This window comes from Lutra lutra, chromosome 4, assembly GCF_902655055.1.
Source record: "Lutra lutra chromosome 4, mLutLut1.2, whole genome shotgun sequence".
Lineage (NCBI taxonomy): Eukaryota > Metazoa > Chordata > Mammalia > Carnivora > Mustelidae > Lutra > Lutra lutra.
The window spans coordinates 33,981,923-33,998,054 of record NC_062281.1 but is presented as its reverse complement, the minus strand read 5'-3'; the positions used below and the strand labels follow the sequence as shown (position 1 = coordinate 33,998,054).

Here is a 16,132-nt window from a genome sequence, read left to right as displayed (position 1 = left end):
CTGTCTGTCTCTCTCTCTCAAATAACTAAATAAAATATATTTTTTTTAAAAAAAGGAACGGGGTGCCTGGGTGGCTCAGTGGGTTAAAGCCTTTGCCTTCAGCTCAGGTCATGATCCCAGGGTCCTGGGATTGAGCCCCACATCAGGCTCCCTGCTCAGCGGGGAGACTGCTTCCCCCTCTCTCTCTCTGCCTGCCTCTCAGCCTACTTGAGATCTCCGTCTGTCAAATAAATAAATAGACTCTTAAAAAATAAAAAGTTATTAAAAAATTTTAAAAAGGAACCAACTCTGCCAATACTTTGGTCTTCTAGTATCCAATATTATGAGAATATTCATTTCTGTCATTTAAACTGCCCAGTCTGTGGTACTTTGTTATAGCAGCAAGTAAGTTCCAGAAACATTAGTTTCCTTATGGTTGCATAACTCATTTTTTTTTTTAAACACAACTCTTTTAAAAAAAATAAATGTTTTAGAATGGCTAGTCTTCAACTGCTTTGCACTTGGACATAAGCTAAATCATCTTTTTCTCAAAAATTTTTTTAAAGATTATTTATTTATTTATTTCACAGACAGAGATCACAAGTAGGCAGAGAGGCAGGCAGAGAGAGAGGTGGAGGCAGGCTCCCTGTTGAGCAAAGAGCCTGGTGCAGGGCTCGATCTCAGGACCCCAGGATCATGACCTGAGCTGAGGGCAGGGGCTTAACCCACTAAGCCACCCAGGTGCCCCAATCTTTTACTCAATTTAAGGACCAGGGAGTGTTTTGGTGTTCATGTACAGAAAAAGAAAGTCTGAGATTCAGAGTCACTTTGACTCAGCTCCACATGTTTCTTAGGAGAAGTGCCGGTTCCTAAGCATCAGCTAACGGCACCTGTGATAACAAGATTCTATTTATTCTTGTTCAGCTTTCACAAGAAATGGCAACCAGAGAGAGGGAGAGTGGTCCCTGCATGGACCTTTCTGCCCATCTTCTAAAACACAAAAGGAACATGGCAGGGGGTGGGGGGCAGGCAGAGCTTAAAAGTTTCTTATAAAGTGGAAAGGAAGACATCGAAAATCTCTCTGTAATACAAGTTTACACTTTATAGTGATAAGCCTAAAAGTAAAGCTTTGATAATAAGTACAACGCAACCCAACCCAAACCACATCCAACAAACAAACAAACAAAAAAACCTTCAACCACAATGTAGCTTGGGTCACTCTAAGTTACTGAAGGAAGCAAATGAACATAATCCCTTCTGCAAATCCAATGCCCAGAGCACAGCGTCTGGCATATATTTGGTGTCCAATAAATTCGGGGTTTTATTAATAAGTTCAGGTGAAACTTGTATTTATACCCTAAAGACAGGAATACGGATATAAAGTCGAGTTGAACTTTATTAAGACAAGTTAAACTAGAAACTTAAAAAAAGCATTAATAATTTCAGTCATAGCTGGAAAACAAATTATAACAGATATACATCAAGTAGAGCATCGAGTAGGTTCTGAGAGAGGTCCCCATCATTCAAAATAGAGCACCAGAAACACAGCGACTGCACACGCACGCGAGGCCATTGATAATTCCAGAGGTCAATATGTGGAAAAAAGGGGCATGGATAACCAAAGCTACACAAACCAAAATAAAAAGTGTCACCGAAGCCGATGACACATGTCAACACGTATACTATTTGGACAAAGGCATGACTGGTAAGTGAGCGTGGTCTGGGGCTGGGCAGATGGGAACTTCTATATATGACACACATACAGCTGGTTTATCTGACTTTACACATGGGGTATGGAGCAAGGGAGGCAGATTCTGCTTCTGGAAGAAAAAAGGATAGCATTCTAGGGGCAGCCTTCTGGTTCTCATACTTCATGTTTGCAAAAGTGGCTTCTCACACGAAGGATGAGAACTAACCTAGTTCTAGTTACTCAATTTAGATGAACTAAGACCAGAAATAAGCATGAAATTTGAATTCCTTGCCAACTATCCAAAGCGATTCTGATTTCAATGGCTTACACAGGACGTGTTTATTCTTTTTTCCCAGAACCTGCTTTTTATTTTTTATTGCAAGTGCTAAAGAAAACATCAAGGTAGGTAGAAAGGGAATGCTCCGGCTTCAATTTAAAGTTGGGGACGCAATGTACCATTTCCGTCTCTTTCTTCTCAGCTCACACCAAGATGTCTGAGAGATGGGCAAGCCCCATGGGTGCTCTGAGAAGGAAACAGGGACCACAGCTGACCAGAAGTTTGCGTCGATTTTAGAAAGACGAGAAAGCAGAGAGATGGCAATGGCTTATGAAGGACAGTCATAAACATAGATAGCCCAGGATCATGACCAAGATGTTTAAAAAAAAAAAAAAAAAGGAACACTGACTCAGCAAGAAACAATGTGGATGTCCATTTCTTTCCCAAGGTTTGGGGAACTCTCAGCTGTTCTTGCTTTAAATATACTTTTTGTCCCTTTTTCTTTCTCTTCTTCTGGAATTCCATATGTGAATATTGGTTGGTCTTTGTTGTTGTTGTGTTTCATCATTCTTGTAGGCTTTCGACACTCTTCCCATTCTTTCCCCACTTTAGTCGTCTGACTGGGTGAAAGTTCTATCCTTCCAGTCACTGAGTCCTTCCTCTGGGTAGCTGAGTCTACTTTCGAAACTCTCTACGGAATTCTTCAGTTCAGTTACTGTATTTTTTGAACTCTGAGCCTTCTAGGGTTTTGACTGGTTACTATTTGATGGTTACTACTCCTTGTCAAACTTCTCGTTTGGTTCATGCCTCTTGTTCCTAATTTCATGTGGTTGTCTGTTGCTGGTCGATCACTAAACTCCCTTACGGGGATTATTCCGAACTGTCCGTGGGCAGCACGTAGGTCGGTTACTGGAGCTTGATTAGCTTCCTCTGGTGGAATCGTATTTCCCTGATTGTTTTTGTGATCCTTGATTTCTTAGGTTTGTGTCTTCACATTTGGGTAATTTGGCAGAAACATTCACCAGTTGGCTCAGTTCGGGTCTCTGAGTGTGTCTGCTGGTGATGTCTTTGGGCAGGTGGGGCCTGCTATTATGGTCTATTTTTGGCTGAGGCAACCGTTTGAGGTCTGAGGACAGGGACCGGGGCAGAGGGGTGCCACTGGCTGAGAACAGGTGACTGCAACGGCTGGCTTGGTTCCTTACCCAAGTGAGGCTCCGGGCTCTTCTCAGTTTCCCAAACAGACTCTCGGGTTGGCAGGGTCCAGAGTAATGGTCAGCCTTGGCTATGAATGAATCCCTTGCCTCTGCACAGCATGGGGGACCTCTGTGTCTACTGCTGGCTGTGCTCTGTGTGACCGGCTCTAGCTGTCTGTCTCTGTGCGTGAGCACTGCTGGGCCACAGAGCTTCTGGAATCCTCGCCAATGCTTCTTGTCCAATGGAGTCAGAAGGCACTCCCACAGCCGGTGGGGCCCTGACTCAGCTCCTTGCCTGTGCGTGAGCAAACCAGGCTCGAGGGTCAGCAAAACTCCTGGTTTAGGGACCTGAACCGGGCCAATCTGCCCCCCGACAGATTCCTCTGGTCAGAATGTGCCCCCAGCTTGGTTCCACAGGTAATCAAAGCTGCTGTCTGGGATTACTCCTTGGGCACTGCAGGTGTGAACTCTCTGTCAAGATCTGTGTGCTGGTTGTTGCCGCTCTTCCCTTCTCCCCACAGTCAGAGGCCCAGTGGTTAAGCTCTGTGGATTCCCCTGAATTCCTCATGATGTCAGATCAGAGCCGAGGCTTCCCAAAGTGACCCACAATGCTGAGGGAGGCTGGCTCTCCCCCTGGGTTCTCTCTTCCCACAGGAGGAACCAGAGCCTCAAGGGAGACCTCTACTGGTGGCGCTGCACTGGCGTGGGGGAGGGGCAATGCAGTCATTGAGTAGTCACTTCTCTTACCCTCCTAATCCAGTCTGTCTTGGTCTCTGAGGTTGAGGGGGTGCCTCAGCCTCAGCCCTGGGTTCTGGGATTCTCTCAGTGGTATCTTACACTTGAATAGATGTTAGGCTGCTCCTGTGAGGGGGAGCGAAGTCAGGACCAACCTAAGCCGCCATCTTGGTGACATCACTCCAACCGTGAGTTTCTCTTTCAAGAATAGTAAAAAATAACAAAATGTTGATAATGTTTTAAGAAAAATTTAAAATGTAAGGCCAAAGACCAAAGCCAATTAAATACAAACTCAATATCTGCATTTCCTAACTCTGTAAACTAATTTCTTCTTGAACAGAATGGAGAGTAATGGAAAAAATTGGGGTTTGGGGGCCACACAGACTTGGGCTTGAATTCCAGGTTTAGCACCTACCAGTAAGTGATCTTGGGCTTAATTTACCAAACTTTTCCAAGTCTCAATTTCATCAGCCCCCAAACTGGTAAAACTTGACTTGAACATTGTTATGACAATTTTAAAATTTAACATATATTAAAATGCACTAATGACATAATATATAGTAAAACAGGAAATGATATAAGACCTATTAAAATATGTGCCAGGCACACATTAAGTACTCAACAAATAACGTTGGTTGTTATATAATCATTAACGACCATGCTGCTCTCTTTTGAGATGGGTGGCAATTCAACAATAATATCAAATATAATAGCATTGTATTGCTAGGCTACTACACTAAAGAATTAATAATTGGATTCCTTTTGTGCTTCCTGGAACAGAGATTCTCAAGGTTTAATATTCATATGAATCACCTGGGGTTCTAGTTTAAGTGCACCTTCTGAGTGAGTGGGTCTGGGATGGGGGTCCAAGGTTCTGCATTTCTAACGAGCTCTCAAAGGATGCTGACACCCCACTCTAGGGACCACACTCTGGTCATCAAAGGCTCTGATGATAGAATGGGCTGGCAAAGGATTTATAGATAGGACGTGTGCATATCACAAACCTGTAAAGCTGAACTGTTTCTTATTTAAACATGGTAACGATGAATAGAGGTGTATTGCTTGTTCATGTTCAGAAGTCATGTTAGATAATGAATGAGCAAAAGGTCAATGTGGTCCACCAGCTCTTGTCACTCTACACTCTCCAGGGTTCTGCCCCTGGGTTGGCGGATACAGTCACCATGGGAACAGTCTGCCACCATTTATGCCCAACACACCCTTTACTCCCTTCAGGTTTCTGCTTGATCATGTGTGAGCGTTCACATGCCAGGCATGGGAAAGCTCTTATGCCGATTTATTCTGGACCTCTGCGGCCTCTGACATGGCCCCTTAGAGCATTTTCACAAGTTACCACAGTAAGTCTGACTCGACTGGAAGATCTGGGTTGACATTTTAAATATTTCCTATTTACAGCCCCTTTGGAAAGGGATTTGGCAATATCTACAAAATCTGTATGCATTTACCCTTTGAACCAGCAGTCCCACTTTGAGGACTCTACCCTGAGGATCCTCTTCCGTGGCAGGCAGAATAACGGTGCCCCAAAGACGGCCATGTCCTCATCCCCACAGGCTGTGGCCACGTGCTCTTAAGTGGCAAGAAGGACTTTGCAGACATGGTTAAATTAAGAACCTTGAGATAGGGGCTTTATCCCGGATTAACTGGGAGGGCTCAGTGTAACCCAACGGTCCTTAAAGCAGAAGAGAGGGACAGAAGAGGAGAGCAGAATAATGCAATTTTCTCCACCCACCCCTGCAGCTTTGGAGACGGAGCAAGGGAAATGTGAACCAAAGGATGTAGGTGGTCTCTAGAAGCTCAGAAAGGCAAGGAAAGGGATTCTCCCTCTAGAGCCTCCAGGAAAAGAACAATAACTTGGTTTTAGCCCAGTAAGATGTGGGTTAGCCCTCTGACCTCCAGAACTGTAAGAGAATACATTTGTGTTGTCTTAAACCACTAAATTTGTGGCAATGTTTACAGTAGTGATAGAAAACAAATACACGTTTCACATAAAACAGCACAGATTCAAGGCCATCACTGTGGTTTTATACATAAGAGCTAGAGACTGAAACAGCCCAAGTGTCCATCACTAGGGGACCAGCTGAACAAATACAGAGGCCCACCGCACCCGTAGGAAACAATGGAGAAACTCTAGACCTAACATGAGCTGACTTTAAGACATATTTTCAAGTAGAAAGAAAAGCCAAATACAGAACATGAGATACACTATTTTATCTTTCAAGTAGTAAAGAAAGAGAAATAAGAATATGCATATATTTTTTGATAAAGAGAAACATTATAAAGATAGGCCAGAAATAAATTAATAAAAATAATTACTAATGGGGTAGAGGAAGAAGTTGCTAGGGAAGGAAGTAAGACTTCTCTGAGAATCCTTTTTTCTTAATATATAATTTTGACTTTTGGACCATGTAAATTCTTTATGTATTCAAAAAATAAAATGAAGGGGCGCCTGCATGGCTCAGTGGGTTAAAACCTCTGCCTTTGGCTCAGGTCATGATCTCACCGTCCTGGGATCGAGCTCCACAACAGGCTCTCTACTCAGCACGGAGCCTACTCCCCACCCCCTCTGCTTGTCTCTCTGCCTACTTGTGATCTCTCTCTGTCAAAAAAAATAAAATCTTAAGAAAAATCTAATTTAAAATTTAAAATGAAATTAAAATGTCCATACTCATGTTTAATAGTTTTCTGCCCATGATTTATTCCAAAACCTTCTCTAGACTTTTACTCTGTACCTAATGGAATTCTATCCCAGTAAAAAATTAATACTTAAGATCAACAAACTGTTTCCTGACAGGACTGTCAAAATAGAAGCTTGATGTGGGGTAAGACTGCCCGTTTCTGCTGACTTTGCTATTTCTTAAATCATATTCTGACATTATGGACCTGACTGACAGGCTGTAGGACACGCGACATGATTTACAAAGCAAATAATTATACAACCACACATTCCACAGAGTTGGCAACAACGCCACCTGGTGGCTGAAATGAATACTGTAACTTTAAAATTGCAGTATTTTCTTTTTGAACCGCTGTGCTCTCTTATACTGAAATTATATTATTGGGAGAGGGGAGAAGTAACCAGAGATGGTTGGTAGTCAGCCCTTCTTAGCTCCTGTATAAAACTGAGTTTACTCTGAACACAAGATAGCAATGGATTACATTTTAAAAATGCATTTGACTTGCACAAAATTCTTCTTGAAACTTCAGGCAAGAAGAAGCGATTTTGACAAAATTAATCTTAGTGTTAATTAAAGACATGCCAAATCTAATTTTATCATTTTTATAATCCATATTTTAGAAGTTCAATCAGTTTCAGTTTAAAAAGAAAACAAAGAGTCAGGGTGATTTATAGGACTATTTCTGATTTCCTGATCTTTAAAAGTGCGATGATATTAGCGCATCCTAGGAAGGTCTATTATATTTTATGCGTGGGGGGAGGGCAGGGGACTTTGGTTTTAAAATCTTAAACTAATTGTCATAAAAATACTGTCTGGAAAATTGCTTTAATAATTCTAATACCCAAGGAGCTATGGGACAAATCAACTCAATTTGAAAGAAATTGGTTGAGCACCCCCTGTGTACCCTGCGCCATCCTGATTCAGATACTAAGAGGAGAGTGGAGATGCCTAAGAGACAAGCAGAAAGGAGGGCACAACTAGACATGCATAATGTGCGAGAAAACAGAAAGGATGCTAATGAGAAAGAAGGAAGGAAGACAAGCTATGGAAATGCAAGTACAATTTTTTTTTTTGTAATAAAGGTAACTTCTTGTGATATTTATTTACTTATTAGTTTATTCATTTTTAAAGATTTTATTCATTTATTTGACAGAGAGAAAGAAAGCACAAACAGGGGGAACACCAGGAAGAGGGAGAGGGAGAAACAGACTTCCTGCTGAGCAGAGGGCCCAGCTCAGCTCCCAGGACCCTGGGATTATGACCTGAGCAGAAGGCAGACACTTAACCGACTGAGCCACCCAGGCACTCCCTCCCCTCCAACCTCGCCCCCATGCAACTTTCCCATAAGCAAAGCAGGAACTGTGGACGATTTACTTCCCTCTTTAGCTACTACTGAGTTACAGGCGAGCTTCTCGCTCAGGAATTACCATCTCTCCTTGCATCCGCTATGACGTTGGCTGCAGACTTGCTCATCACGTGCACGATGTAGAGAGGGCAGTTCACTGCACTGGCGATGGTGATGGCTCTCAGCGTGGCCTCCGCCTCCACTGCTTCTGGGCGGCATAGCTCATGGCCCTCGGGCCCTGTTATTCCCAAGGCCAGCATCTTCTTTGCTCCCTAAAAAGACAGTGGGAACAGACACATATGCAAGGAAGGTCTACTAATGACAAGTACTATTACCTTACTGTGAATTAAATACACAGCCAGGCTTTCAGACCTGTTAGGTGCAGAGGTCTGTGTGTGTGTGTACAGTGTGTGTATTTGGCAAACATGATTTTTTTTTTCAAAGATTTTACTTATTTATTTGACAGAGATCACAAGTAGGCAGAGAGGCACATGGCGGTGGGGATGGGGGCGCGGGGAGAAGCGGGTTCCTTGCTGAGCAGAGAGCCCGATGTGGGGCTGGATCCCAGGACCCTGGGACCATGACCTGAGCCGAAGGCAGAGGCTTTAACCCACCGAGCCACCCAGGTGCCCTGGCAAACATAAATTTAACACATAAACATAACACTTGGTATATGTTAGTTTTTCATTCACATATTTCATAATTAAATTATTTTGATTGAAAAGCTGGAAAAGATAGGAGGTTAATTCGAATCACATTCTTTTTACTGGTTCAGTACAAAATAAAACAAAACCAAATATTTGAATTCCCAATATTGTTGAAGTGACTCATATGACATTATGTAAGCGCTATGCTTTTTACTGAATCATAGTCTTCACTGCCCTCTGTCCCACCCACTGAATGATATCAGAAGAGACATTTTCCTACTCCGGAATGTTATTTCTTCCTTACAAAAGAAGTAGGAAGTCAACACTTGGAGTGGGAAAATGGCCTGCTGGGTGTCACCTAGCTAGGAAGTGGAGAAGTCCACTTAAAGTCTGGTCTGCTTGAGTTTACAGCTCATGCTCGCTTCTCAAGATCCTGATTGCCTTCTGGCCACCCAGCCTCACTCTCCCTGACTTTAATGGGAGCTAAGCCTAGGGAGAGGAAAAAAGGTCAGCTAATATAAAGGGTAAGAGACAGCTCTTTAAATCTTGCAGATAGTGTATCCTTTGGGCATTAATAATGGAACTCATATGAGAAATAAATTCCATCTAGATTCCTCCAGAGCACATTTTAATACCCAGTTTCTGAAAAGAGTGGGGCTTTAAGCAGCTCTTAACACCACACTGCTTACATCATCAGATCCCACTCATGTCTACACTTAGGCATTCTGAACCAGCAGGCAGAGCTACTAAAAAAAAAAAAAAAAAAAAAGTGCTGGGATACACCAAGAAAAGTATTTGTTTGAGAAACATGTTTGAGATCTGATAGCTGGTTCAAAAAAGGAAAATCTTCACTCCAATGTCTATACCACCTGAATATGTCCATTCTCCCAGGGCACGGAATGAGTTCACCTACTTGGGCCCCCATTGTCTTTAGCTCAAGCTACGGCCCTTTCATTCGTGGCGAAGCTCTGGGGGGCAAATGCTCACCTCAGCAATCAGGTCTCCATTTTCTGCGTGGACCTGAGCAATCGCTCCGATTTCCTTGCACTGCGAGAAGGCAGCGTACAGTTCCTCATCCCTCACCATGTACAGGTCTTTATAGGCCATAAACATCTTGAAGGAGTTCACACCCTTGTCTTGGGCAAGGATTTTCATTTCTTCTTTCACCTAAAAGGGAATGACAGACACACAGACACACAGACACACACACACACACACACACACACACACACACAATATGCCATGCTTTAGTTTACATAACAATGTCAGTATTCTCTTCAACCTTCAAAATGTTGCATTCAGAAGAGAATTAAGTAAAATAAGGACAAGAGTTAAATTCCTAAAAAAAAAAAAAATGCGGTTAAAGCCCTGATCCTGCCCCCAGGCTAGGTCTCAATTCATCTGGTGCTGTTGGTAAGATAATCTTAAATCATGAAAGAGTTCAGTTTCCCCCCAAAGTACTTCATTTCTTCACTTGGACATAGAGTTCTTGGCATCTAGCTCCTGATAGGAAGAAATTATTTTAGAAAATGAAAACAAAGTCACTTGGCAGCCACAGGAGCAATCAAGTCTCTAGGAGGACTTAGGAGGACTCAAAGCTAAAGCGAGGTAGGGCTTTGGGCTCAGATCTGAAAGCCCCAGGATGGGCGTTACGTTGGAGGAGGGAAGGGCGCCACTGAGCGGCCCGCAGCTCGAGGCAGGTGAGAGACTCTGAAGGGGTTGGAATCCTCAGGAGCCTTCAGGTGTGCCCAAGGTAAGAGCCAAACAAGGTCAAGTCACTACCTTTGTAGGTCCAATTCAAGTCTCAATGAAAACTTAAAACTTCAAAGAAAAAATTGGTAGATTTGACCAAAGAAAGTTGTTTGAATTTCTATATGTTCATACACACACACACACACACACACACACACATTCAAAACATGTTCTAGGCATAGGATGATTGCTCTTAGTTGTTGTCTGTCAATTTACTAAGAAAAAGTCTTGAACGTTCCAGGTGAAAAACACTACCAGCAGTTCAAACAGGAAACACAAATGACGAATAGACATGAAAAAAATGTTAACCTTTCTGCTGATTAAGAAGTGCAAAATAAAACAATGCAATCTTTTTCTAATGAATCAGTGATGTTAGTGGATGATTCTTTTCTTTTTTAAAGATTTTATTTATTTATTTGACACAGAGAGAGATCACAAGTATAGGCAGAGAGGCAGAGAGAGGGGGAAGCAGGTTCCCTGCTGAGCAGAGAGCCCCATGAGGAGCTCAATCCCAGGACCCTGAGATCATGACCTGAGCCAAAGGCAGAGGCTTAACCTACTGAGCCACCCAGGCGCCCTGGCAGATGATTCTATTCCATCAGAGTACTCCCTTCTGTCACTATTTACCCCCCTTCCTATTCCTCTTACTTTTCTCTGTGGTGCTTTATCACCTGGTATACTGCATATCTACTTTTTCAGGGCTTCCCCCACTAGAATTTCAGCCCCATGAGAGCAGGGGCTTTGCAGAGTTAGTCCACGGCCAAGTTTGAGAACAATGCCAGCTGCAGAATGGCCACTCGAAACAGCATGATATATTGTGTTGTGGGTTTTTTGGTGGCTTTTTTTTTTTAACTTTTCTATAATTTCAAGTTTCTACCATGAGTCTGTTATTTTTATAGTCAAAAAAAAAAAAAAAAGCCTTAAACACTGTTAGCACATGCAGGTGCTGTGGCTTAGGCCTTGCTACTCTAAAAGTGTGGTACCTGAACCAGCAACATGGGCATCGCCTGGGAGTTGGCTGGAAATGCAGATTTTCAGGCCCTGCCCCAACCCTGCTGCTATGGATTGACTTGTTCACCCCCTAAAGTTCATATGTTGAAGACCTAACTCCTAGTGCCTCAAAATGGGACCTTATTTGGAAAGGGAGGCGTCGCAGATCACATCGGTGATGAGGAGGTTGTGAGGGGGCCCCAATCACATAAAAAGGGGACGTTGGACACAGACAGGCACACAGGAGAAGGCCAGGTGAAGACAAGGGCAGGGGCTGGGGCGGTGCTTCTACAAATCATGGCCACGATTACCTGCCAACCACGAGAAGCCGGGCAGAGGCCTGCACGGGACTCTCCCTCACAGGCCCCAGAAACAAGCAACCCTTCCAATATCCTGATCTCCAACTTTGAGTCTCCAGGAAGGGCAAGACACTAGGTTTCTGTTGTTTAAGCCACTCAGTCCGTACAATAGCCCTGGCAAACGGATATATCAACGGAACATAATCCGTGTTTTACCAATTTCACCAGGTAACCATTTGCGTATTGAAGTGTGAGAAACACTGGAAAAGGCAACATCTTCAACTTTGCTCTATGTTATAAAATAAGAGTGGGAGGAAGGCGAGAAGGAGGGAAGGAGGAAGGCAGGGAAAAAGGGGGAAAGCAAGAAGACCCTAAAAGCAGAAAAGAGATTAGATGCGTCACTTACAATGGTGTTTTGGGAGAAAAAGTAACTTTTGCCATGGACTGTAAACCTTGCTATTATGTTTGAGAAACTATCAGTTAAAGATTAATTACTTGTTTTACATTAATTTGGTGCCTGAAGCCCAACTTCTGGGGGTAAGTGCGGACACAAGTTACATGGTAACTTCAAATAAAGTCACCCTTGTGAACCCTTTCTGGTCAAAGGATTTCTGAATTAAGTCCAACATGGAAACACATGCTGGGAATCGAAATTCAAGTAAAAATTTCTTCCAAAGAACGCATGCATGTTTTTTTTATAAGCAGAAATAAATGTATTTTAACATCTCTCAAAACTATCTTTTCTATCTGAATTCTGTTGTCCTTTCTGCCACAGCCTAAATGGTTAGCAGATACGGAGGACTGGTTTCAGCTCTGCCATGAAACCATCCGATCCCGTGTTCATATTAGAGAACAGAGCAGGAAGGGCACCAGGTTAGCACACAGCTGGGAGTTAGCCTTCAAAACATGACTGACCTGTCCCTTCTTTGTTCTTTCTCCAGATATTAAACATTTCTTTTTTTTAAAATTTTATTTTTTATAAGCATATAATATATTTTTATCCCCAGGGGTACAGGTCTGTGAATCGCCAGGTTTACACACTTCACAGCACTCACCATAGCACATACCCTCCCCAAAGTCCATAATCCCACCCCCGCTCCCAACCCCCCTCCCCCCATCAACCCTCAGTTTGTTTTGTGAGATTAAGAGTCACTTGTGGTTTTTCTCCCTCCCAATTCCATCTTGTTTCATTTACTCTTCTCCTACCCCCTTAACCCCCCATGTTGCATCTCCTCTCCCTCATATCAGGGAGATCATATGATAGTTGTCTTTCTCCGATTGACTTATTTCGCTAAGCATGATACCCTCTAGTTCCATCCACGTCGTCGCAAATGGCAAGATTTCATTTCTTTTGATGGCTGCATAGTATTCCATTGTGTATATATACCACATCTTCTTTATCCATTCGTCTGTTGATGGACATCTAGGTTCTTTCCATAGTTTGGCTATTGTAGACATTGCTGCTATAAACATTCGGGTGCACGTGCCCCTTCGGATCACTACGTTTGTATCTTTAGGGTAAATACCCAGCAGTGCAATTGCTGGGTCATAGGGTAGTTCTATTTTCAACATTTTGAGGAACCTCCATGCTGTTTTCCAGAGTGGTTGCACCAGCTTGCATTCCCACCAACAGTGTAGGAGGGTTCCCCTTTCTCCGCATCCTCACAAGCATCTGTCATTTCCTGACTTGTTAATTTTAGCCATTCTGACTGGTGTGAGGTGATATTTCATTGTGGTTTTGATTTGTATTTCCCTGATGCCGAGTAATGTGGAGCACTTTTTCATGTGTCTGTTGGCCATCTGGATGTCTTCTTTGCAGAAATGTCTGTTCATGTCCTCTGCCCATTTCTTGATTGGATTATTTGTTCTTTGGGTGTTGAGTTTGCTAAGTTCTTTATAGATTTTGGACACTAGCCCTTTATCTGATATGTCATTTGCAAATATCTTCTCCCATTCTGTCAGTTGTCTTTTGGTTTTGTTAACTGTTTCCTTTGCTGTGCAAAAGCTTTTGATCTTGAGGAAATCCCAATAGCTCATTTTTGCCCTTGCTTCCCTTGCCTTTGGCGATGTTCCTAGGAAGATGTTGCTGCGGCTGAGGTCGAAGAGGTTGCTGCCTGTGTTCTCCTCAAGGATTTTGAAGGATTCCTTTCTCACATTGAGATCCTTCATCCATTTTGAGTCTATTTTCGTGTGTGGTGTAAGGAAATGATCCAATTTCATTTTTCTGCATGTGGCTGTCCAATTTTCCCAACACCATTTATTGAAGAGGCTGTCTTTTTTCCATTGGACATTCTTTCCTGCTTTGTCGAAGATGAGTTGACCACAGAGTTGAGGGTCTATTTCTGGGCTCTCTATTCTGTTCCATTGATCTATGTGTCTGTTTTTGTGCCAGTACCAGGCTGTCTTGATGATGACAGCTTTGTAATAGAGCCTGAAGTCCAGAATTGTGATGCCACCAACTTTGGCTTTCTTTTTCAATATTCCTTTGGCTATTCGAGGTCTTTTCTGGTTCCATATAAATTTTAGGATTATTTGTTCCATTTCTTTGAAAAAAATGGATGGTACTTTGATAGGAATTGCATTAAATGTGTAGATTGCTTTAGGTAGCATAGACATTTTCACAATATTTATTCTTCCAATCCAGGAGCATGGAACATTTTTCCATTTCTTTGTGTCTTCCTCAATTTCTTTCATGAGTACTTTATAGTTTTCTGTGTATAGATTCTTAGTCTCTTTGGTTAGGTTTATTCCTAGGTATCTTATAGTTTTGGGTGCAATTGTAAATGGGATGGACTCCTTAATTTCTCTTTCTTCTGTCTTGTTGTTGGTGTAGAGAAATGCAACTGATTTCTGTGCATTGATTTTATATCCTGACACTTTACTGAATTCCTGTACAAGTTCTAGCAGTTTTGGAGTGGAGCCTTTTGGGTTTTCCACATATAGTATCATATCATCTGCGAAGAGTGATAGTTTGACTTCTTCTTTGCCGATTATGATGCCTTTAATTTCCTTTTGTTGTCTGATTGCTGAGGCTAGGACTTCTAGTACTATGTTGAATAGCAGTGGTGATAACAGACATCCCTGCCGTGTTCCTGACCTTAGCGGAAAAGCTTTCAGTTTTTCTCCATTGAGAATGATATTTGCGGTGGGTTTTTCATAGATGGCTTTGAGAATATTGAGGTATGTGCCCTCTATCCCTACACTTTGAAGAGTTTTGATCAGGAAGGGATGCTGTACTTTGTCAAATGCTTTTTCAGCATCTATAGAGAGTATCATATGGTTCTTGTTCTTTCTTTTATTAATGTGTTGTATCACATTGATTGATTTGCAGATGTTGAACCAACCTTGCAGCCCTGGAACAAATCCCACTTGGTCGTGGTGAATAATCCTTTTAATGTACTGTTGAATCCTATTGGCTAGTACTTTGGCGAGAATTTTTGCATCTGTGTTCATCAAGGATATTGGTCTGTAGTTCTCTTTTTTGATGGGATCCTTGTCTGGTTTTGGGATCAAGGTGATGCTGGCCTCATAAAATGAGTTTGGAAGTTTTCCTTCCATTTCTATTTTTTGGAACAGTTTCAGGAGAATAGGAATTAGTTCTTCTTTAAATGTTTGGTAGAATTCCCCCGGGAAGCCATCTGGCCCTGGGCTTTTGTTTGTTTGGAGATTTTTGATGACTGTTTCAACCTCCTTACTGGTTATGGGTCTGTTCAGGCTTTCTATTTCTTCCTGGTTCAGTTGTGGTAGTTTATATGTCTCTAGGAATGCATCCATTTCTTCCAGATTGTCAAATTTGTTGGCGTAGAGTTGCTCATAGTATGTTCTTATAATTGTCTGTATTTCTTTGGTGTTCGTTGTGATCTCTCCTCTTTCATTCATGATTTTATTTATTTGGGTCCTTTCTCTTTTCTTTTTGATAAGTCTGGCCAGGGTTCATCGATCTTATTAATTCTTTCAAAGAACCAGCTCCTAGTTTCGTTGATTTGTTCTATTGTTTTTTTGGTTTCTATTTCATTGATTTCTGCTCTGATCTTTATGATTTGTCTTCTCCTGCTGGGTTTAGGGTTTCTTTCTTGTTCTTTCTCCAGCTCCTTTAGGTGTAGGGTTAGGTCGTGTACCTGAGACCTTTCTTGTTTCTTGAGAAAGGCTTGTACCGCTATATATTTTCCTCTCAGGACTGCCTTTGTTGTGTCCCACAGATTCTGAACCGTTGTGTTTTCATTATCATTTGTTTCCATGATTTTTTTCAATTCTTCTTTAATTTCCTGGTTGACCCATTCATCCTTTAGAAGGATGCTGTTTAGTCTCCATGTATTTGGGTTCTTTCCAAATTTCCTCTTGTGATTGAGTTCTAGTTTCAGAGCATTGTGGTCTGAAAATATGCAGGGAATGATTCCAATCTTTTGATAACGGTTGAGACCTGATTTAGGACCGAGAATGCGATCTATTCTGGAGAATGTTCCATGTGCACTAGAGAAGAATGTGTATTCTGTTGCTTTGGGATGAAATGTTCTGAATAGATCTGTGATGTC

At 42.2% G+C, this 16,132-nt stretch overlaps 1 protein-coding gene across 1 annotated transcript in view; it reads right to left on the bottom strand.

Moving 5' to 3' along the window:
* Positions 1-16,132, bottom strand: part of DPYS (dihydropyrimidinase) — an 81,837-nt gene that overhangs the window by 47,630 nt on the left and 18,075 nt on the right. The window contains exons 3-4 of the mRNA XM_047725965.1: positions 9,547-9,726; positions 7,995-8,184 (exon numbers count right to left, since the gene is read on the bottom strand). Coding sequence (XP_047581921.1) covers positions 7,995-8,184; positions 9,547-9,726 — 370 coding nt within the window. The remainder of the gene's footprint in view (positions 1-7,994; positions 8,185-9,546; positions 9,727-16,132) is intronic.